General features: G+C 45.4%; 1 protein-coding gene across 4 annotated transcripts in view; it reads right to left on the bottom strand.

Annotated features, from left to right (window-relative positions):
• KLHL3 (kelch like family member 3) overlaps nucleotides 1-24,622 on the bottom strand; it is a 111,488-nt gene that overhangs the window by 63,356 nt on the left and 23,510 nt on the right. For 2 of the 4 annotated variants that reach the window (XM_014828459.3, XM_070517328.1), the window contains exons 3-5: nucleotides 22,355-22,461; nucleotides 11,691-11,812; nucleotides 2,516-2,678 (exon numbers count right to left, since the gene is read on the bottom strand). In XM_014828459.3, the coding sequence (XP_014683945.1) occupies nucleotides 2,516-2,678; nucleotides 11,691-11,812; nucleotides 22,355-22,461 (392 nt within the window). Of the gene's footprint in view, nucleotides 1-2,515; nucleotides 2,679-11,690; nucleotides 11,813-22,354; nucleotides 22,462-24,622 lie in introns of those variants that run through there. The other 2 variants (XM_044780525.2, XM_070517329.1) reach the window with 2 other exon arrangements.

Genomic DNA, 24,622 nt, shown 5'->3' with positions numbered 1-24,622 from the left:
AATTCAAAGGGCCGCCTTATGTCCAAACACGGCTTGGAAGCTGTAGAATGTAATAGTTATAAACACTGGCTCTGGAGTCAACACTGTCTGTGTTTGAACCCTGCCTCTGTCTCTACCAGCTGTGTGACCCCAACAAATTACTTCACCTATCTGTGCCTTAGTTTCCTCAGCTGTTGTACATATTAAATGAGATGATGAACATAAAATGCTTTTCACAGGGTGTGACCCAAAGTGAGAGCTCAATAAACACTAGCTAAAAATAATTCACCAGGATATCTGCATACACACGTGTGCACACACACCTAACCATGCTACAGAACAACATCAAGGCCAGGGAACACCAGGATGATGAATGTGTTCCCAACTGCATCCTCCCCACTCTCCCCCAGGTGAGTCTCACCATCAGACCGTGAAAGGAGAAAGAGAAGAAGACACAGACTTTGAACGTAGGGAAAAGCCAGGACAGAAGAACCTGGGAGACTTTGTTAAAGGCAGGGGTTCGGTATACTCCCCAAACCTCAGATGATTGTGTCAGCCAATTACAAAAGGATGGGATATGGCCGTGTGTGCATGCATGCACACTCTGTGTAGAAGGAGAGGGCAGGGGAGAGGAGACAAGGAAGAGAGTGAATTCCTGGCATTTAAGCACTCTCCCTTTGCCACCGCACCAGCAGACGTTGACGCACTGACCTGGGCCTTAGCAAGCTCTTGGCTCCTGCTGAAGCCAAGCATGAGCACACCTCAAGAAGGGAGCCTCTTCAAAGGCTGGGCAGGGGAGTCCTCTCCAGGGAGAGAAAGGGCTCCCTGAGAAAAAGTGGAATGTGGGGGGGAATAGGCAGGGAAAAGAGGGCACAGGAGGGACAGCAGAGAGCCAGGAGAGGGAAGGTTCAGAGCCAGGAAGGTCAGCAGAATCCAGAATTAGGGTGACTGGGGAATGTCCTTCACAAAAATCATCATCATCAAGATCATCTTAACAACTGGTCCCATTTGTGTCTTGAGAAACAGACTTCAGACAGAAATGAGAGTCTCTTCAGGCTCCCGAAGTCTGGGGTTTGATCAGAGAACAAAAGAATGACAAGAAACAGAGCAAATGCTTGTTGCCTTGTGGACCAAAGGGCTAACTCGGTGCAGGGAGCTGACAGGTGGACAGCCAGCAGGCCCTCAGCTGATTTCCAGACATTGGCTGTACCGGAGACACAGAACAGAACAGCAGCCATGACAGTGTTTGTCTGGGCAGGGGGGAAGAATGAAATGCTTTACTGCAAAGGAAAAAGGTGGCCATGATTGACTCTATCGATTAAAATGACCAGACCCATTTCCCAGGCTACTCATGATCTTAGTTTTCAAGTTGAAATAAACAGCAATGAAGATTTCTTTCCAGCCAAACACGGTGGACTGAACATTCACATTCATCTCTACTCTCTCCCAAAACCCCACTAAAATAACAAGATGACAGGATCTAGCAGAGAGGATGTCTCCAAGAAAAATAAAATGGAATCAACAGATTATCTGCTATACTGAGAAGGACTGTTCAGTTGTATCTGTCTTACAAGAATTAGTGGCAGTAACACTCACTATGCAAAAGAAAAAGGCAGGCCAGCCCAGTGGCCTAGTGGTTAAGTTCAGCACACTCTGCTTTGGCAGCCCAGGTTCACCTCCCAGGCATGGACCTACACCTCTCTGTTAGCAGCCATGCTGTGCTGGCAGCTCACATACTAAAAAAGATAGAGGAAGACTGGAATGGATATTAGCTCAGGGTGAATCTTCCTCAGCAGAAAAAAGAAAGAAAAAGGCAATTATTAACTGTCTTTCTGATTGAAAGCAAAGTTTTCTGATAAAATAACTGTAAATACATAGCTCAGTTGTAGAAATGACATTAGGAGAATAAAAAGAGGGGAAGAGTATATGAAAGCTCAATTTTATTCTGTGAGAAGTCAACAGATAATATCTAAAACTAATAAATCCAAAAATAGTGGTACAAACGTTTTATTTAGATAACTGGATGTAAACAGTAGATGAAGCAGCTTATGGCAGAATCAGAACCTGCATTTTAATTCTTTTAGAAATGAAAGCGAGTGGCTCTAGGAGTAAGACATGGTGTGCAAAGGCAGAGCAGGGGACTCTCACTTATCATGATAAGCCTTGCAATAGCATTTGACTTTTAAAATTGTGTTCGTAGAACACTTTGATCAAAATAGAAATTTTCTTAAACAACAGCAAAAAAGATTTATTTAAAGATTTAGCTCAAATTACTCTTCCCCCACGAAGTCTTCTCAGATCTCCTTCCTCTTTCACGAAAATTACTGTCTGTATCATCCATCTGGCAATTAATCATCTTCCACTTGGCAATAAGCTAAGCTCGTCCATTGTTAATTATCTTTCCACCTGTGTCTAACTAAAATTATAACTGCTTCATAGCAGAGCACACCTCTCACGATCTTCAAGGAGTCCACAGCAGACCAGGTTATGAAATCCACAAGCTCGGAGGAAGCACAGGAGCCCCGCCCCCCATTACCTGCATAAGCGTTGGCCTGCTGCAGAAGCTCGGTGCAGGTATGCACATCGGCAAATGCTCGGATGCCCAGGCAATTGGTGGGATGCAACTGAGACTGCAGGAAGTCACAGCAGTTCTGCCGAACATCCATGAGCTGCAGCAAGCTGGCTGCTGGGAGCAGCACCTGGAGGAGAAGGGGACATTCTGAGACACGGGATCCCACTGGCAGGGCCTCATCTCCCTGAAGCACTGTTCCAATCATACTGCTCCCTGGCTCTCCAGTGCCTGGCCAAGTCAGTCCAAACTTCCCAGCCTGGCCTTCAGGGCAGCCCCCGCCTTATTTCCCACTACTCTCCACTTCATGGATCCTAAGCGTCAGCAGATGTTTTGTATCCCTACAGCCCACAGCAGTGCTTCCCAATCTCTCATGTGTATAAGAATTCCCTGTGGGTCTTATTAAAATGCAGATTCTGATTCAACAGGTCTAGGATGGGGCCAGAGAGCCTGCATTTCTAATGAGCACCCAGGTGATGCTTGTAGCTGCTGGTCCATGAACCACACTTTGAGTAACAAGATCCTTATGGACTGAATGTTCATGTACCCCACCCCAAATTTATATGTTGAAGCCCAAACCCCCAATGTGACTGTATTTGAAGATAGGGCCTGTGGGGGGGTGACACAGGTTAAATGAGGTCAGAAGGGTGGAGCCCAAATCCCGTAGGGTGGTATCCTCCCAAGAAGAAGAAGAGAGACCAGAGGTCTCTACCATGCGAGCACACAGGGAGAAGACGACCTTCTGCAAGCCAGGAAGAGTCCTCACCAGAAACTGAATCAGTTGGAACCTTGATTCTGGACTTCTAACTTCCAAAACTGTGAGAAAATAAATTTCTGTTGATTAAGCCGCCCAATCTGTGGCTATTTTGTCATGGCAGCCCAAGCTGACCAAGACAGATTGGCTCTCCTACTGGAATCAGCTAGAGAATTTTTAAAATACCGATACCTGGGTCTCACCCCTAAAGATTCTAACTTAATAGGAACGTGGTGTGGCCTGCACGGTGAGTTTTTCAAGCTCCCCAGGTGCCTCTAATGTACAGCCAAGTTTGAGAGGCAGGGCCTCACAGCCTTTAGCATACTGTCCTTACCCAGAAAGGTACTTACTGAATTCATCACTAGTTCCTTCACCACTTAATTACTGACCATCTGTGTGCCAGGCACTGGGCTAGGCTCTGGGATTTAGCGGTGAGAGAAATCAGATCCCTGCTCTCATGGAGCTTAAAATCTACTGGAACAAGTCTCACCTCAGGAACCAGGAAATCACATTTTATTCTCCCATCCAACAGATATATATTAAAAAAACATCTTAGGGTACATTCTCAGAAAAAGGAGAGGTGAGTTTCCTTTTAAAAGATCACAGGACACACGAGTATTTATATTGCATCCTGGAAGACAGAAATAGCTCCTGCTCAGGTGTGTGTGCATGTGTTTTTCCTAAAAGCCAGGGAAGACTGGCTTGAGCAGGCTGGATAGGTGCTCAGACTGCCAAGCCCTATCAAGTTTCCCTAGCACTGTCCCACAGCCACCGAAGCCTGCCGTCTGGATCAAACGTCCAGGAGAGACGGCCAGAGTTCTACTTGACCCCAGCTCTGTTCCTCCTCACCCCTGCCCTGTGGAAGGGGTAGACAGCCTGAGGGTGACTTTCCAAACAGAAATTTAGGGGAAAAAAGTCACAGAATAGAATAGTTTGACTTGAGGCTGCTTAGCTTTGGGACCCCAGCACCAATTTCACCTCAAAACAGCCCCCGTGTCCTGGGCCTTTGCTCTCAGCTGCTCCCCTGGCACTCAGAGAGTCTGGGCCAGCCAGACTCCAGCTGTTCCCATCCACGAGGGCTTGCCCAGGAAGACAGGGGCTGTAGATGTACTCATTTTCTTGAATCAGGGCACTATTGAAGTCTTTTTTTTTTTTTAAGTGATTTAAATTCTGGACCCTGACCTCCTCCCAAACAGCTCTGAACCCTCTGCTCTAGCTCTTGTCACCTCCACAGGCTCAGGCCAAAGATTCTGCCCCACTGCCCATTCCTGGGATGTATCCCCCAACTAGGGTATCTAGCCGTCCAGGTTTGCCCAGGACATGGAACTTCTAGTGCTAAAACTGGGATGGTTGGTCACCCTTCTGCATCCCTGCCCACACACAGAAACCATCAAGAGCCTCCACTATGAGTGGTCCTACTCCTCAGCTAAACGCCTGCTCTCCACAAGGTAGGAAAGCTCTTCTTACCGACAAGCTTAAACTCCCTCACAATGGCTGAGCTCTAGAAAACATGCCCTTCTCCTCCTCCTCGCTCTCTCTCTTCCACTTTCCTATGTCTCCAGCAGCAGGAGAGCAGTAAATTAGCATCATGTCCTTGGTATTTTCTAAACCACTGATTCATTCCAGAGAAGGAAAAAGATAAAATCACCCACTCTTGAAAGTTTTAGACCGTAAGTGAACACAGCCTGATTCCAAATCTGCCCACCTGAACTCCATCCCCACTAGGCAGCCGTAAACTGGGAGACTCAATTAATCTGTGAGCTTGCTCAGCCTAGCCAGGCAGATTCCAGAACCAGATTAGTCTCTGCCTCCCAGTTAAGTGGAGAACCATTAACCATTCTTGCTGAATAAAAACCAGGAATGGAAAGCTGTGTTCCAAACCCCCAAATGACCTCCATGACCCCCCTGACCAGCTCCAGCTACAAACCCTATAGTTAGGGCCATAGGTTAACCAACCACCTGGTTTGCTGAGACTTTGCCAATTTCAGCACTGAAAGTCCTCTGTCCCAGGAGACCTTTCAGTCCTGGGCAAACGGGGATGGCTGTTCACCCTAGGGACCAGGAACTTCCAGCCAGTTACACTAAGAAGTCCTGGCGGAAAGGAGTAATCAAATGTTGTCCAGCACACACCCTACTCAGTGGTGTGGCAAGCCCCCAAAGGGTCAGGGGTGAGAAGAGGCAGGAATGGGACAGCAGCCTGTTAGCCCCACAGAGAAGGATTTCTGAGAGTCCAAATCACCCCGCTAGTAGCACCCCCAGCCAAGCAAAGATGAGACAAGACCGTGCCAGGGACGTCCACTCTCCTCCCCCTTGCCCTCTTCTCCATCACGAGGACAGCGGCACAGTTTGGTGCTTAAATTCTCAAGCTCATGACCACCAGCCAAAGAAACGAAATAATAAAGACTTCCTGAACACACTCCTGAGGTTAGACTTTTAGTTTTTAAAACCTCCCTGGATAGAGCTACCCACATAGCTTTCAACTTCCCTACTGTCACAAAACCCACAGCAGGCAAGAATTATAAAGCTTTCCACCTCTCCACGCCCCCCATCTGGTTCGGGTCCGCTCCTGCCTGAAAGTGTTTCCGAGCTGAGTTCCCAAAATGAACGGGGCTTGTGGTTTCTCTAATTGCTCCTTCCCTCTCTTTGATCTTACGCTGCTGTGATTAGCTATGACTCAAAGGCGCTTTTCTTCCCACCACTACTCGCTTCAAACAGGAAGGGGTGAAGAAAAGTAAAGGAAGACAGAATGCTGAGGGGGAAGGTTTGGAGGCTGGGAGACACATCACTGCTCAAAGTCCGAGTCGCAGGGATTAACTGCCGCCGGGTCCAGTGGGGTGCTGCAAAATCAAATCCACAGAGGCTAAAGACAAGAGAGCAAAACATCCATGAGGAGTCTCCACTTCCGTCTCCCACATCCACAGGGCTTTGAGAGGATTTCCTCTTCGCTTATCTTGCCTGCAACTTGACTCCCTCAAGCGGCAGCAGTAGCAAGATTGTGAACAAGAGGCCAGGCTCAGGGCCTCAGCTTCGAAGCAAGACTGTCCTGGCGGAATCACCAGGGCAGTACTATTGGGGCCCTAGGCAGAGGAGGCTGAGACGGGAGGAGAAGTCAGCCGGAACCACCTCAGGACAGAAGAGGACCCTGAGTCAGAAAGCTTTGAGCTTGCCTCTCACCACCTCCGCGTTATGGTTCTCGGAAAACAGGCCTTGGAATGACCCTCGGCAAAGAGTTTACAGGTGCCCCTCCAGCTTGCAGATGGCCTCCCCTCCATTTTTCATGTGGAGGCCCCGTTTTGTTTTTTCTCTCCCTCACATAACATGAAAACACAGCAGAGGATATCCCGTCACAGAGTTTGTTTCCTTTAACAAAAACAAAAGGAAATGCCCTGCCTCAGAAAGCACCTACTCATGGAATTTCAGGGAGGCAGGGCCATGCGGAGAGGGAGGGCACCAGCCAGAGGGCCCGGTGACCAGGCTGCCAGGGCCTCTGCCCCAGCCACACAGTGGGTCTGTCTCTGCAGCATGAGGCATAAGGCCCGGCACAGAAACGGTGCTGAATAAAAATCTGTTGAGAAAAAGAAGAAAGAGAGAGAGAGGTGTATAGACGAACAGAAGAGCCACTAGAACAGCACTGGGATTAAACGTCTCACTTAGAATTCTGACTTCTCCACTTACCTAAGGGCCGGTTAAGCAACCTCCCTGTGCCCCTGTCTCCTCACCAGGAGAACGAAGACGCTAACGGCACTGCCTTAAAGGCTTGTTGTAGGGATTGAGTGAGATAATACATTTAAAGCGGTTAACACGGTGCCTGGTGCATAGGGAGCACTCAAATTAGCTTTTATTAATTTTTATGAGCTGAAGTCAAGGTTCTGATCATTTCTTTACCGAGAAGCTAGAGTTTACCACAGCAACAGAGCACAGCGAGTCGGAGACAGCTGGATTCAAATCCCAACTCTTCTGCTTACTACTCCCGTGAGCATCAGTTCCTTCAACTGTACAAGAAGGACCGTATCGGAGCATTCCATTGGTGGTTATGAGAATTCAATGAAATAAGGCACGTGAGGTGACTGACGCACGATTGCCAAACAACGAGTATTGACAAGGTCAGTCATGACAGTTGCTACCTCTACCACGGAAAAGCAACTCAGTGTCTGCAAGGTGTGTGTGGCCGGGAAGAGATAAAGGGTGTAGCTCTCCCAGCCGTTCAGCCAAGCCCCAAATCTGACCCTTGTTTTGAATGCTTTCAGGAGAGCCCCAGTGCCTCCGTGCTCACCTCAGTGCACCAAATCCTCAACAAATATCGTCTTCGTAGACAGCTGGTGGGCAACTGCCTCAGCGGATACATAACAGCGTCAAGAAGCCACATTTTGATCCACACATTCTCTTCTCCATCTTTTTTTTTTTTTGAAGTATAGTTGACATAGAGTGTTATGTTAGTTTCAGGTGCACAGCACAGTGATCCAACATTTACATACATTAAGAAAAGATCACCGTGATAACTCTAGTAACCCTCTGTCACCATTCAAAGTTATTGCAATATTATTGACCATATTCCCTATGCTGTGTATTACATCCCCATGACATTTATTTTATAACTGGAAGTTTGTACCTCTTAATCGCCTTCACCTATTTTGCCCAACCCTCACCCCGTTCCCCTCTGGCAACCACCAGTTTGTTCTCTATATCTGTGTCTGTTTCTGTTTTTAACCTTTTTTCTTTTGTTTTCCCCAAGGTCACCCCTGACCAAATGACAGTTGAAAGGGAGGAGGAAAGGGAATAGTTAGGATATCTCCCTGATTCCAAGCAATGCAGTTCCCTGAAGGTTCCACATTGTGCCTTCCAGCGGAGCCCCCGCAGATGCTGCCCCCTCCCCACCCTGCACGCAGATGAAAACAGCAGGCTCCGCGAGGGGCTCAATACCAGTAGGGACACAGACAAGTGGGCAGAGGAGGCAGGCCTGACCGCCCAATCTTCCTTCAAGATTCAGCCCAAACGAGGCTTCCTCAGTGAGGTCTGCCTCCTCCTCAAGGTGGCGAAGACCATTCTCTGCTTCCTGGGTACCTCCACCCTGGCCCCTACCACACTGTAGGGTACCCATGCTTAGCCATCTGTCTCCACCCTCAGACCACACGCTTTTTGGTGAAAGGGCCTCTGTGCTCATAGTGCTCTCTGTGTCCATACTGCCTGCTGGCCCAGGGTAGCACTCTTCTGAGTGCTTTACCTATATTAATGCATTTAATCCTCACACCAACCCTAGGAGGTTAAGTGCTATTATTATGCCTGTATTACAGATGAAAACACTGAGGCACAGAGAGGTTAAGTAACTTGGTTTGGGTCATACAGCTAGAAAACGCTAGAGCCAGGATTTGAAGGCAGACAGTCTAACTCATGACCACTGAGTAGAATGGGTACTATTACAATTCCTGTTTTACAGATGAGAAAACTGATCCTTAAGGCAGGATGTCAGTGGGAGTGTTGAGCTCTGGTAAGATGGAGGGAAAACAAATCAGAGGCCAGCAGACTTAGTGTCTTCTCTGGCCAGAGGTCACTGAGACCCATGCCCTCATTTTACAGATGGGAAACTGACACCCCGCAGTGGGAAAGGGCTAGAATAAGAGCACTCTGTAAATTAATGGCAAAGTTGAGGCTCGGACCCAGGTCTCCATTCATATCCAATTCTTGCCTCATCCCTGAACCTGCACATCTTCTCTCTGGCCCTCTACCCTCACCCTTACAAAATAGTTTTATAAAGCAATGGTGAAGCCATTTTCTCCAGAGTCTTCTGATTATGCTACCTATGCTACCTACCTTAAGATCACAGGTTTTGTAGAGACCACCACTGGGTTAGACCAAAGTTGCAAAGATAAATACCTAGCCAGGCGATAAGGATCCAGAGTGGAACATCTTCTAATTATCCAAGTTTGTAAACACTTTGTACTTTACAGGAAAAAAAAAGCAAAACAGTTTTTAAATAAATGCATGATGAAAAGGGAGAAAAAAAGCTGGTTCCAATCATACAATTCTACAACCTCCCCTGGACTGTTTTTGGTGGGGGGAGAGGGGTTTTGTTTTGTTTTGTTTTTTTAGTGGCTTAAAACAACACAAATTTATTTTCTTACAGTTCTGGAAATCAGAAGTCCCAAATGGGTCTCATTGGACTAAAATCAAGGTGACAGCAAGGCTGCGTTCCTTCTGGAGGTGCTGAGGGAGAATCTGTTTCCTTGTCTTTCCAGATTCTAGAGGCCACCCACATGCCTTGCCTTGTGGCCCCCCAATCTTCAAAGCCAGGAATACTGAGTTGCGCCCTTGTCAGATGACATCTCTCTGGGTCTCCTTGTTCGGCCTCCCTCTTACACTTTAAAGAGCCCTTGTGATTACAGTGGGCCCACCTGGATAATCCAGAGTCCTCTCCTCATCATATGTTCAGCTGATTAGCAACATTAAGTCCATCTGCAAGATTGACTCCTCTGACATTTAACCTAACATTCACAGACTCTGCGGATTAGGACATGGACATCTTTGGGGGCCGTAATTTTGCCTATCACACTATATGATTAATGAGTTACTGATATACCCTAAAGCAAGATTTTAAAAAATTATGTACCACCTGCACATTTAGAGGTTGACATCTACTAAGCATTGCAAAGAATGTAATTTCTTACATCTTGTAAATCTCAATATTTACATCATGCTTAAAAGTATCTAAATGAATTTAAGTGTGATGGTGACTTGATATAACCATCATCCACTTAAAATTTTTCCAATGCATGTCCTATACTCATTTTATACTAAATCACCTTGCACTTACTGATACCATGCAAAAGTCATTCAGCTGTTTGAATTCTGCTGCTAGATCTAAGATGTAACCTTTGCATTGCCCACTCCATTATGGATGGGAAAGACCAGAAACAAAGTAGAACGGCTGTGCTGTTCACTGGGTATGAAATATACCTCAATTTAAAAACGGTAGGGGGAGGATTAGACCAGATCACTGTAGAAACTGTATAACCCAAGAATTAGTCCATGGGCCAGACACAAAGAGGCAGTCTCCATTGTGGGGCAGGCTCTGCAGGCCCAAATGCGGTGTGCCTCAGACCCTCTGCTTGCCTGCACCTTGACCCCTTATGAATATCCTTCACCACACCAAGCTAACTCCCACTCATCCTGCAGGCCTCAGCTTAAATCTTCTCTCCTGAAATCCCAGATCCCCACCCCCACCCAAATTGAGTCCCCCCGATACTCTCTCTCTTTGTATACCATGTTCCTTTCCTTCAAAGGACTTATCACGATTTGTGCATAGCCATTACTTGTGTGCTTATTTGATGAGCATCTGTCTTCACCCCTAGACCGCAAACTCCATGAGATCAGGAAGTGGAATCGCCACTGTTACAACCACTGTGCCCAACAAACTGCCTGGCACATAACAGGCACGCAAACATTTGGGCTGAATTGAATGAACAAACGATTATCAATTTGGCCTCCCAAATACCTTGATCCTGGAGAAGAGGGTGGTGTTTCTAGATAACGGAAAGAGGTACTTTGGTCACTGGAGAGATATCTGCCTCACAATAAATAAGGTGGAATTGAGCTTAAAAAAAAGAAAAAAACCTTCATATCATTTGTAATTTCCATTACTTTAATTAAATAGAAAGATCCTTAATGACAAGAAATAGTCTATCTCGTGTCTGTGTTTAGCCCAGTGATTCGTGGGGTTCGAGAGTGGGCCACAGCCTCAACCATCTCCCCTTCTGACGCACGATGCTGATGCCTCATGCCCCCACAGTAAAGATGCACGCCTTTGGGTGAAGCGGTGTTTTCACTGGCTCCTCTTTCCAAGGCTCCAGACGGCTGAGGATGAGGTCAGAGCAGCGAAAGGAGGAAAAGTCATAGACAACACGTTTCACAGCCACACACCCCTGCTGAGACTCAGGCCTGGTGCTTGGTACCTCCACATGCTCAGAGGCATTCAGTTGACTAATGTTGAAACAGGAAAAATTTTTAACAGCCTCACAACTCAATATGCAAAATCCTTGAGATGAGATGATGACTAGGGAGAAGGGGAGTTACCCAGGCTTCTAGTTCTTTCTTCACCAATAATTTGAACCAACATGAGTTAAAGACTTTCTGCTCTGGGGCCCAAGCTCATTCTGAGGTATTACAGCCTAGTGGTCAAGAGCATGCATGCTAGGGTCAGGCAGGCATGAGTTTGAGGGTCATTCACCCACCTACTGGCCATGTGACCTGGGGCAAGTCACCTAACCTCTTTGGAGCTTTTGTTTCCTCTCCAGTTACCAACTGATTTGTTGTGAGGGTTAAATGAAATGATGCTATAAAACAGTGGGCCCTGAGTGCGTGATACACTAAGCTGTTAGCTGGCGCTGAGTTTACCTGGACATTCTCTTCAGTCACCTCAATTTCAGCCGTATAGATGTAGTCAATCAGCTTACTCAGCGTCTGCCCATCCACATCCTTGATTTCAATCTTCTTGGCTTTACTCTCAGACATGTCACCTAGAGTTCAAAACAAAAACAAAATGGACATGAACTTGGCACCTAACGGCTCTGGGAGGGAGCAGAAGAGATTCAGGCATAGAGGAGGATAAACCAGCTGACATCAAGGTCACATCCACTTTGGGTCTGTGACCATCCTCAAACCCAATTTTAAGCATTCCCCACTCTATCTGTTGCCCATTTCCGTTTTGAAGGCATATCTGTATGCAATGACTCATTCAACCAACATTTACTGTAAACTTGTACACACAGGGCCAGGAAGTGAACAGATGCACACCTGTCTTCAAGGAGGAAATGGTCTAGTAGAGAAGATATATAAAAATATTTATAAACAGAGGTGATAAGAACTTAGTAGAGGTATACGCAAAGTACCATGATAACAACAATAAAAAGTAACATTCATTGGGTGCTAACTACAGCCAAGCATCGTGCTAAGCACTTTAAAGTGCTGCCTTTTTAAATCTTCACAACAATCTATGAGGTTTACTAATATTATCCCCCATTTTACAGATGAAAAAACTTAGGCACAGGAGGGTAGGTAATTCATTTCACCCATGGTCACACATCTAGGAAGGGGCCAGGCTGGGACTGAAACCAGGGAGTCCAACTCTAGAGCCCACACAATAATCACTATGCTATATTAAATCTCAAAAACACAGAAAAGGGAGGAACAAACTGCCTAGGTGATCCAGGAAGGCATCAGAGTAGGAGGTCACATCTGAGCTGGGTATTAGAGGATAAAGAAGTGTTCACAGGCAGCAAAGGTGAGGAAGGATGAGCTGGATGCAGGAACCATAGGTGGAAAGTGAGAAAAGTGCCAGAAGGATAAATTTGGAGTAAGTGAGAGGCTGATATGGCTGGTACATGTGAGAGGAAAGAAGCTAGAGAGGTAGACAGGGGTCAGGACTTGCAGAGCCCTGTAAATCACGCAAATGAGTTTGGACTTTATCCCAAGAACAGCACCATTGAGAGGTTTGAAACAGGGGAATGACATCAACAGATGGGTATTTTTGAATGAAATTTTGGACGCAGGGTGGAAGCTGGATCAGAGGCAGCGAGAACAGTTGGGAGGCCCTGATAATAATCCAAGAAAGGGAGGAGGGCGTGGGCTGTGAACTAGGGCAGCAGCGGCCCCGCAGTTGCACAGCCCTGAGGCCCCGTCCTAAACAGCACACAGGTCTTCATGGAGCCAGGCTCATTCAACAAGGGCTGCAGCTTTCAGAAGGAGAAGACAGACAAGACATGTGTCTTTATAGACTGAAATAAAGGGCAACCAGACTGCAAGAAACAGGGATTCAGAAGCCCTTATGTGAGTGTGAAAACAGAGCCTGGGCGGCTGTTTTCTCTCTGTGGAATTTGTGCACTGGAGCCAAGAAAATAAAGTACAGTACAGCATGTGGGCTGCAGACGCCCATCTCCAAGCTGTGGACTGCACACGATTCCTCCACCAATCCACAGGTCCCGTCCTGACACAGTTGTAGATATGAATGACTCTGGACCAGGGAGGAAAGGGGGAAAAACCATTCCAAATCCTGCCTGCTCCCTTCACTGCCACATCAGGTAGACCAGAGACCCTCCACTCTCCTCTCCTCTGTCTGCCGGTAGAAGCCAGTGAAAGGCCTCAGCACAAGGAGCCTAGAGAAGGAAGAAGAGACTGAGAGGACACAGGAAAAGATGCTGGGTTTCTCCTCTACCCATAAGACAGGCTCTCACAATTTCTCTCTTTAGCTTACCGGAAATACACAAACAAAAACATACACACAAGGAAATCAGAAGTTAAACTCATCCCTCCAAACAGGTATTAAGAAGCTCATTAATAAAGGTCCAGTTGGTAATTATATTGCGAAAGATAATCAAAGATAGCCAATTCTTAGCTTAAGAACTTGGGCCTCAAAAAAAAAAAAAAAAAAGGAAACTTCTCTTATAGAGACCTGTGTAATTCATTGAAATTTGTAAAATTCAATCTTATTCTCTCTTATGGACCAGCAGAAAACACTGCACCAAACTAAGCCTTCAGCTCACAGAGACCCAGAAAGTGGTACGAATAATAGTTGTTACTATGTGCCAGGCCCTCTGCTAAGAGTTTATACACATTATTTCATTTAGCCCTTATAATAACCCCAGGAGGTAGATATTACATCCCATTTTACAAATTATAGAACTGGAATTTGTATTTGCATATAGCTAGTAAGAGGCAGGACTGGAATTTGAACCTTGGCCTAACTCTAGACCTCATAGCATTTCTAATAAATCCCTCTATAATTTAAACTTGACCCTAACTAATGACCTTGATAAAAGTACTTCCAAACAAGGCTTTGGTCCAAATTCTGAGGATAACTTAGTACTTAATACCTAGCAAGCAAGAATCAAGAGGGATGGGATCTTGTCAAGCTTACTTGTCAAGATATCTTCAACACCTAACAAAGTGCTTGGCATACAAGTACATAAAAAATATTTGTTGGAGCAAGGAAAAAAAGGAAGAGAAGCCTTCTCTTGACCTCTCATAATTCCATGGACTCCAGTAATTCCTCAGGGGCAGAAACCATCAAAGCCGTGGTCATTCTTGCTCCTTCACTCACCTCTACTAATTTGACAAAACACTTCTAGAAAACAGAACACGATCCCTGTAAGTCCTATCTATCTTCAAGGTCAACCCAAAAGCCCTCCTCTGCTAGTGTTTCCCAAGAGGCCCAGCCCAGCCACCTCAGACTCAGAAAATGTCTTTTGGTTGCATATCTTTTTAGCCCCTTCCATCTTCTGCTTGTAATCTGTTAACAGGCATGTCCTGTTCCTCCAAATAGAATATGATTCACTCAAGGGCAGATAACTGTTCATTCACTCATTCACTCATTCAGCAAATGTATATCAAACAGTCCCAATGTGCTGTTAGGCCCAGAGGACACAATGGTAAACAAGTCATGGCCCTGCCCTCATGGAGTTCAGTCTAGTGGAGTGAGAGACAAGTAAACCAACAATTACAAAGTGTGTTAAATGCTAGAGAATGGTGCTCAGCTTAAAAGATTCTTAAGTGGGGATTCTTGTACCCTGAACTGCATGCAAAATGATGAGCACACAGGAGCACATATTTGCTTTTCTGTGGAGAGAGTCCATTGTTTTCATCAGATTGATTCATAATGGTTAAGAACCACTGATCTAAAGTGAGATCTGGTATACAGAAGTTATACTTATTCAGAAGAGAAGTGAGTATAAGGGAAGAATAGTCCAGGCAGAGAGAATAGTATATAGAAAGGTCTGGAAGTAAGAAAGAACATAACCTGTTCTGAGACCATAAGAAGTTGAGTCTGGAAGAAGCACAGAGCGCAAAGAGAGAAATGGGCAGATGAGGCTGGAGATATAAGCAGGGTCTGGACCACTTGAGGGCCTTGTGGGCCATGCTAAGGAGTTTAGACTTCATCCTGAGAGCAATGGGGAGCCCCTGACAGATTTTAAGCAGGTGAGGGATATATCAGATTTATATTTTGGAAAGATCACTATAGCCACTGTGTAGAGAATGGGTTGGGGATGAGGGAAAAAATAGGAGGCAGGTTGCCCAATTAGAATGCGGCTGCAGTAAATTAGATCACAGATGATGGTGGCCCGGGCTAAGGGTCTATGTCTTCAGCTTCTTTAAATCCTCAGACTCTACTTAGGACCTTGCACCTAGAAGTCTCTGAGAAGCGAAGGGAGCCAGGACAGCACACAGTCCCACACCTCTAGCAGGTACAAGAGCGCAAGCTATAGTTCTTGATCCTAGCAGGCACACCATGTGTACAACTGAGCTCTTTTTAGGTGAAAGACTGCCAAACGGAGCAAGAGGGAGGAGGTGCTTGACAAGATATCTTGACAAGTAAGCTTGAGGAGAAAAAGGGGAAAAATACTACCACAGGAGACTCAATAAGTCGAGAAAATCACTGGCTCCTCTTTCAGGTCATTGGTGTAAACTCCACCCTATTATTCAGCAAAAGAAGCCTCAAGAATGAGAAAGGAAGGAGAGAGTGGCTGACAGGTCTTTCTGAAGAATCAGAGCTAACTCTCCAACCACCCCTACAAAGTTGTATGTCAAAAGGAAGAAAAAAGTGCATTCAGGAGCCCTTATGTTATAGAATTCTTCCTCACTCCTAACTTGGATCCTTACTGCTGTAATTTCGTTTCATGTTCTGGGTAGAAAGAAAATAGAAGATCCTTATCCTTTGCACAATGATCTTTCATGAGTGTTAAGAAGGCTATTAAACTTTCTTACCCCTAACCCTCACCCAGCCAGTCCTAATATCTGGGTTGCCAACTCATCTGGTTAGAGCTGAGGCCTATGTCACACGTTAACCTCACATGAGAAAAAGAAATAGCCTGCCATCCCCCTGAATCCCAGCCAGCCCTCCTGTAGGTGAGTGGTCTGGACCATTGAACTGCAAAAGGTTGACCTCTACCTCCTGTGAAATAAGGACATCCCCTGCCTCGCCTTTATCCCATGGCTGTGTGAGAATCAAAGGAGATAATGAGAGTGTAAGAACTGTGACAGCAGGATTCAGCAGAGCCGCAGTGATGGATATCACCCCACCACCTAGTCACCCTGGAATCTCCTCCTTCCCCCTCTTGGAAAGGTCTTTCTGTTCAGCTAGAGGCACATGGAGCATCAAGTCAGGGAGAAAATGTCTGCGTAGCCACACAGATGTTTCAAATCAACCGTAACCACCATCAGTGCAGCTGGTATCTGAGCCACCCCTCACATCCACAGGAGCTTTGTAAACCACGATGTGCTCCATAAATAATGAGTAAACTTGGGCTGGCCCCGGTGGACGAGTGGTTAAGTTCACGTGCTCCGCTGCAGGCGGCCCAGTGTTTCATTGGTTCGAATCCTGGTCGCGGATATGGCACTGCTCATCAAACCATGCTGAGGCAGCGTCCCACATGCCACAACTAGAAGGACCCACAATGAAGAATATACAACCCTGTACCAGGGGCCTTTGGGGAGAAAAAGGAAAAAAATAAAATCTTTTTAAAAAAATAAAATAATGAGTAAACTTTATTAAGTACCCATTCTGTATTGGATGCCTTATTCCCATTACATAAATTTTTTCCCTTGTTATTGTTATTATTTCAGTCTCACAGATAAGAAAAAAGGACCACAGTGGTTAAGTGAATTCCCCACAAACCTATTAGGTGCTGGAGTCAGGATTGAAAACTAGGTCATTATGGTTCCCAAGCCCTTTCCAAGACACCACACGATCTCCCAATGCAAGGTGGCATTACCACCCCTGAGTTTAATCTTCAGCAAAGAGGCCTCCATATCAACAACTCCAAACCTCCTCTATGAACATTCATAAAACATTCCTTGCCAATGATTGTCTCCAATGATGATCTCAATTTCAAGGCAGAGCTACTCTAAGTCCATACAAGTCTACCCCAGACCATCTTGGTCAAATCAGCTGTACCTTAATGGGGGCTGGTTGGTGTTGAACAGCAGCCTCTCTTCCTAGGTGCTATATAGGCCTGTGTTGAACTACATCCAAATCAATTCTTGAAGAAACTCACCATTTCTGCATCAAGAGCAACATGTTTTTAGACATGACTACTGCACCCCTCACCCTCAAATCTACATCTCCTAAGCCAGAAAAGGATGCCTGACTTTGATGTGGTATGTTAGGGATGAAAAGAAGAAACCCTATGTCACTGTAAGCTTCAGCCCAGAGATAACTTACTCTAAAATACAGTTGCACAGAAGATGAGGTCAAACAGCCTTTGATGCTTCCAACCATTTTTTCCTGAACTATTCTACCCAATCCCTAACTCCTCAGGGGCAAAACCCTCAGAAACCAGATCCTATCTACTACTACTACTACTCCACAACCTCCCTCAAGGCCCTCTTTATCCAAAGAAAGCATTCAATTTCCTAATGCTCCCTCCCTCCCTACCTGCCCCATTGCCTTGGATTAAGTCTTGCTGAGCTGCATGTTATGTGAAGGTCTTCAAAGGCACCAATACATCATGCAAACACTGAGCATATGGACATGGGCCAGGGCCTGGCAGAGCCTGGTATGAAGAAAGGGTGAAACAAAGGTTCTACCGGATGAGTGCATGCCTGGGTGGTGAGTAAGAGAGCTGGGCCCTCAATGTTCTGCTTTGTGGATGGTTGGTACCCACTCAAATTCCAAGCCCCTTGCCTCTTACCCCCAGCACATTCCTGAGTCTCCTTTCTATTTATACTCACCACATGTTCAAAGACACCAATTGAACATTAGTCTAAATCCAATAAAAACTGGACAGTAACACTTCTTGAAGAACAAAACCAATCTAATCAGCCTCTGGGTATAGTGCAAAAATACCAGAAGGATGGGACAGCTCACTCCCAGAGCTTCTTTTGAGATGGAAGCCCAATGTCTTTTAGCCATGACGATGGGCATAAGAACCCTAAGCCCCTATCTTCTTTAGAACTTGGTCCCTTTGACATCATTAAATGGGGTCATTTTTAAAGTATTTGGATAACATGTAGGGACGTATATGCAATGCAGATACTATAGTACACAGAACCTATGGTAAAAGGCATGACAAAAAAGAGGAAAAACTGACTAGGCTATTTTGGGAAAATTAGCTTCCCCTGGGATAGAGGTGCTAGATGAAGAAGATCAGGGTGGAGGTAAAATCTTAGGTATTCCACACTCACAGGAAAAAGATGGGCAGAACACAGCACTGCTGGCCTCTCCAATCACATTATGCTATAGGAGCGGAGGACCACTAAGTTGACTGACCATCCCAGATCTTCTCACAGGCTGCCTGCCTTTGGACACCCCGCTGTGGGCACTCAGAGCTTGGTTGCACATTTATTCCAAATTATCATGGGCAAGACATGGTCAAGGAGTGGGGTTGGTATTTGGAAGTACCACAAGATATTTGAGCAATATTAACTCAGAGGATAAAAACATAAAACCCTTTAAACCTGAGTAGAAGATTGTAATCATATCACTCACGTCAGAAGAAAGTCATATGTATTTTCTTTTCTTTTTGGCCTTAAACATGCTGATAGAAATGGACTTAACAAGAATCAGCTGGGCCTTTTCATTGCTCATTTTATGCATTTTGAAGCTGAACTTGATAATTAGAACAAAATTTTGCAATGTTAGCTTTTTTTGTATTTGTTTACCAAGGGGCCTCAAAAAATACACAAATTTCATATATTGCTGATGGAAGCATAAGCTAGTACAACTGTTCTAGAGTTGTGGAATTGTCACACGTGTCTCACAAGTCTTCAAAATGTGTAAACCCTTTAACCAATTATTTCTTACTCTAGGGATTTATTCCAAGGAAATAACCAGGCAAGTAAATAAAGATTAAGATACAAGGATGTCCATTATGGCATTATTTAAAACAGTAAAATATTAGAAAGAACTATAATTTCCAACCAATAATGCAATGGATTTTCAATTAGGATACATTTTCCAGAATCTTACAAAGCCATTAAAATTACAAAGTGAATATGAATTCACTGACATGAAAAGATATTCACAATATATTGCTAAGTTCAATTAAGCAAATTTTCATTGAGCAGCTACTTCATGAAAGATCATGCTAGGCAGTGGGGACACATCAATGAATTAAAAAGGCACAGTTCTTACCCTTATAAAGCTTATGACTGAGCAGGGAAATCAGATATTGAGAAAGTAATGAAATAGGTAGTAATACTAAAGAGAAGCATAGGGTACCACGAGTATTAATAGCAAAAGGATTTAACCTAATCCAAGGGAGTCATGGAAGGCCTCCCTGTGGAAATGATGCTTAAGCACTAAGGAAGGATAACAGGAGTTAGGCAGGCAAAGAGGCAGGGAGGAAGAACATTCCAGGACGATGAACAGTAATTTTTTTAAGCACACACCAAAAAAGATTATTTGACTGTGTATATATGAAATGAACTCAGGTTAAAAATATATTTTGTATCTGTATATATTAATAAGTACACAATCTGAAAGGATATAAACTATAATCTTATGTAGATGTTGTATTACATGTAACTTTTAATTTTTTTGCTTGCCCAGATTTTCTAATTTTTTTCCTGCAATGAATATATGTGAATAGTGGATGGATGGATGGATGGGTGGGTGGATGGATGGATGGATGGATGGAAGGATGGATGGATGAAAGGATGGATAGTTACCAGATTCAATGGAAGGCTTGAGCTGCGCATCACAGGAGACTGCTTTCTTCTCTGGATTCTCTCTTCCCTTCAATTACTAGAAGCTAAGACCTGACCCAAAAGCATCTTTTCTCTCCATTTCTAAAATCACTTTGTTTTTCCTTAGGTACTTCCACTACCCTAGAGGCAAGCTTCTTAGCAAAAAGTGAAGGCAACACTTAATTCACTGCAATTCCAAACAGATTCCTCTCTCAACACTGGACTTTCCAAACCACACGCAGAGCAGAATGACTGGCAGAGCTATTTATTGAAGTTGTAGCTAAATAACTATTGCAGATAAAATAAATTATTTTAAAAGAAAGAGAGGTGGATGAAGGAGAGGGAAAAAGTGAAATAAAAGCATTACTACTAGGGTTTGAGACTACTCCAAAAAAAACGTGGTTCAGTATTTCCAGGTAGTGAAATTAGCTGGTTTTCCAGGCTACACTGTGAAATTCCTGGCCCAAGGCTCAAAGTGAGGTAAGAGTGGCTTGGTCCACTTAGCAGAGGCACAGCTCCAAGTTGATACCTCCTCCTTCACATGATGAGCCAAGGGGGACATACGTGTGAGGAACTCTCCAAACACAAGTGCCAAGGCTCCCCCAGCAAGAGCCACCCTTGCCCAGCAGAGGCTGCGCACTGTATTAGGTCTAAGGGAAGAGGCTATCCAGCATATAGGTGCCTGCACTCACCCATTCTCAGCAAGGCCACCTCATTCTCTCAACCTTCACTGACTCACTGTCTCCTCAACACCAGGTGCCAGGGGGCCAGCCCAGCGGCGCAGCGGTTAAGTTTGCATGTTCCGCTTCTCAGCAGCCTAGGGTTCGCTGGTTCGGATCCCGAGTGCGGACATGGCACTGCTTGGCATGCCATGCTGTGGTAGGCATCCCACATATAAAGCAGAGGAAGATGGGCACGGATGTGAGCTCAGGGTCAGGCTTCCTCAGCAAAAAGAGGAGGATTGCCAGCAGTTAGTTCAGGGCTAATCTTCCTCAAAAAAAAAAATGATAATAAAATAATAATAAACACCAGGCCCCGTAGTGAGCAGTGAGGATTCAACAGTGACAAGATATGGTCCCCAGGTGCCCAAAGCTCACAATCAAGTGTGGAAGACATTTCATTCATTCATTTTTTTTAAAATTTGAGTCCTCTTGGGTATCAGGTGCTTAGGATATAGTAACAAACAAGTCCAACAAGATCCCTGTCTCCCTGGAGCTTATATTCTAATGAGGAGAGATGAGTGAAAAACATATAAACCACCAACCAGCATGATTTTTCAGATAGTGGTAAATGTTACAAAAAATATACAAGTTGTGGGTTGGAAAGAGTCTTAGAGGGGAACTACGGCTAGGGTGGTCAGAGGAGGCCCCTCTGAGGAGGAGACATTGGAGCTGTAAACTGCAGGATGAGAAGCAGCCGATACATGAGACGCCAGAGCACGGGCACTGCAGACACCAGGAAACAATCGAGAACGCAGAGTGCTAGTGACCACACTCAGAGGAAGCACAGGGTACTCGGTGAGCATGTGGAAGGGACACCTGACCCAGCGTGGGGGGTCTCACCCAGCCCAGCTGGCCTTTAGTCAGCAGTGATTCATAGAGCACTGCGTGTACCTGCTTCAGGAGACGTGCTGTGAGGCACCAAAGACAGGAAGCCGGGCCCACGAGTTTCTGGGAATTGAGTTTCAGAAGTAACACATGTGAAATAGTTGGAGAAGGCTATTTGGCATACTCAGGAAACAGGGACTCCCTGGAAAGTTGACAACGGTGCTGAAACTGAATGACAGATGGTGACTATTCCTAGTCTTACTCTTCTCCCCAAGCCCCACCATCACTTCTCCCAAATCTCTCCCACGCTCCTATAAAGGCTAGAGGAGGCCCACACCCCCTGACTGGAAGGAAAGACTAGGGAAGGACAAGATGTGGGCCAGCCGGTAAGGCACTGGACCAGCCATCAAGAAGCCAAGTTTCACTCATTCCGTGTGACTTTAGGCAAGTCCCTTCCCTTCTCTCAGCCTTAGCGTCCCCCATCTGCAAAATGAGAGGTCAGAAAACCTGAGGATGAGCCCAAGAGTCTATATGTTTAACAAGCTCCCCCACATGATTATGACACACGCCAAAGTTTGCAAACGAGCGTACTATAGGATTCTACCTCTTCTTTCCTCATAGTGGACAAGGGGCTGCAGGCTTGACTGGCCTGGCTGAGACTATGGTTCCATTGAGTCCTCCATGATGCAAAGCACAGCATCTGGCAAGCAGCAGCTCCTCGTAGTGGGTGTCACAGACTTCTCTTTCCTCCCTCCCCTCATACCACCACCCTCAATATTCTCCCAGTGGGGCTGCAGCCCCATAACTGTGGGTTTTGTTTGCCCCTCACCATACCTGTGAACATCGCACAGAAGTAGGGGCTGCAGGCTGCCAGGACCACACGGTGGGCTTCTATCTCGACATCTTCTGCCACAATCATCACGTCACACAACAGCTGCTTACTGTAAGACACCAGTGAGGGGACAGGATGGGTCACAGCACCAACACCCACACCAGCCACACAAGGGTACTTTTTCTCCCACCCACATTCCACACTATCACCATACAAAGTGTCACAGAGACTTGCTCTATCTTGAGTTAGGCAGGGGGATGGACTCATCGACTTTTCCAAGTCCCTGATAAGCCTGACATTCATGCTTTCCTAAGGTACACAGAGAGATCCAGCTACTCCATAGCTGCAAATTTAGGGCTCTTTCATCTGTTCATATCTCTGCTCCCCAATTCCATCAGCTCTGACTGAGACAGGGGAAGAACAGCTCAGGGTGCAGTGAAAAAAACTTTGGGCCATCAGTTGAGTGACTGAATGAATGCTGAGGAGCATGAGCATGCCACTGAGGTGTGCCACCAGCAAGAACAAGTATTGACAATTCCCCAAGAGACCCACTGCCTGTGAAATATCGTCAAGAAGCCAGCCAGATCTGGAGGACTCACATATTTCTCTTCCCACCCAGACTTACCACTATCACCAAGAAGATCCCACCTGCACACATAATGTTCTCTAAAGACCCTGTGCAAACTCCAATCACTGCAAATATTAAGAATACTGTAACACCTTTTTACTTGTTTGTCACCCCACTACACTGCAGACTCTGAAAGGGACTTGTTCCTGTTATATCCTAGACAGGTGGCTGCATATCTAGCACACAGTAGGCCTTAAATTTTTATGAAATAAATGAATAAACGAATAAATTTTGAAAAGGGATCAATCCAGCCTCATAGACAGAATGAATATTTGACTACTTTGGAGATTGGAAGACCCTGTCAACCCAAGAAGTTTTCCTCCACCAGCCTTCCAACTTCTTATCATGGCCACTATTAATACAACAGTTAATATTTATGGAGTTATATGTGCCAGGAAAGTGTACAAATATTCTAAGCACTTTTTAACACATATTATTTCATTTAATCCTCTCTACAATCCTATGAGGTAGGTCTATTATTATGTCCCATGTTACAAATAAGGCAATTGAGGCCCAGAGAAGTTAATTACCTTTCCCAAGGCCACACAGAAAGAGAGCAGTAGAGACGGATCTGAGTGCAGGCAGCTGAACCCTACAACCAGGCTTCCAACTCCCATGGTATCCTGTCACCACCAGTCCCTCCTTTAGACTGAAGCACTAGAGGTGGGAGGGAAGACAGGGAGGACAAACATATTTCAAGTGTGATCCACTGTAAGGGTTACTTAGCATGCTATACCGGATTGAGAAGACTGAGGTTCCATGGGAGAGCAATGAAATGATATAATGAGTCTGCCATGGTTGATAGATGGAAGAGAAGCTATGTATTTGCCATCCCTTGTGTAGCATATTAAACCCTGGCCAACTATTAAGACATTTGTCCAGGTTCAATTGTCAGAGAAACAGAATCATAAAGCCTGAGAAGGCTGGAGCTGCAAACGCCCTTAGAGATCATCTGGTCTACAAAGCTCAGAGAGGTGGCCCAAAGCCACAGAAACCTGAGTCTTGAATCCAGTTCTGACTCCAGATACAGCATCATAATGCCTCATAATTGGCTGAGACTTAGAATGGGGAAAGACAGAAGATAGGTTAGCTCCCATAGGGAAAGGTGGTCAGGAACGGTTCAGCATACAGAAAAAGGTACCAGTGATGGAGCCTCTGGGAAGGGTGAGACCTCCAAGCACCAAGAGGCAAAACCTGAGGGTAGGACCTCACCCTGCAATGGACAGCAGACCCGACACACCAACTTTATCAGAATAACCCAGCTCAACTGGGAACAGAGGTGGCTCTGCCCCTAACTGGCTATGAGAACATAGACAAATGACCTCACCACAGTCTTCTCATCTTTCTTAGCTGCCTTGGGACACAAATCATGGGGACCAAATGAGATTGCAGATGGCACCTGAGAACAGGCTGGTTTTTAATCTGGACAAAGTTTATTGTAAAAATGTAGTCCCAACATGAATAGACTCATCTCGGGCATTTTCACTTCTATTAAAGATTTTAGGGAGAAAATGGAGTTATCACTGCTATTTAAAAGTAGAAGTAATTTGTGTGTTGGGAGTGTGGGGGGACCAGAACTATAATAAGAAAAGTGTTGGCACAGATGGGTCAGAAATGCTGAGCAAATTTTCAGTGCTAGGTG

Source organism: Equus asinus, chromosome 9, assembly GCF_041296235.1.
Source record: "Equus asinus isolate D_3611 breed Donkey chromosome 9, EquAss-T2T_v2, whole genome shotgun sequence".
NCBI classification, from domain to species: Eukaryota; Metazoa; Chordata; class Mammalia; order Perissodactyla; family Equidae; genus Equus; species Equus asinus.
Note: the sequence above shows the minus strand (reverse complement) of the source record. Positions and strands in the feature narration are given on the sequence as shown.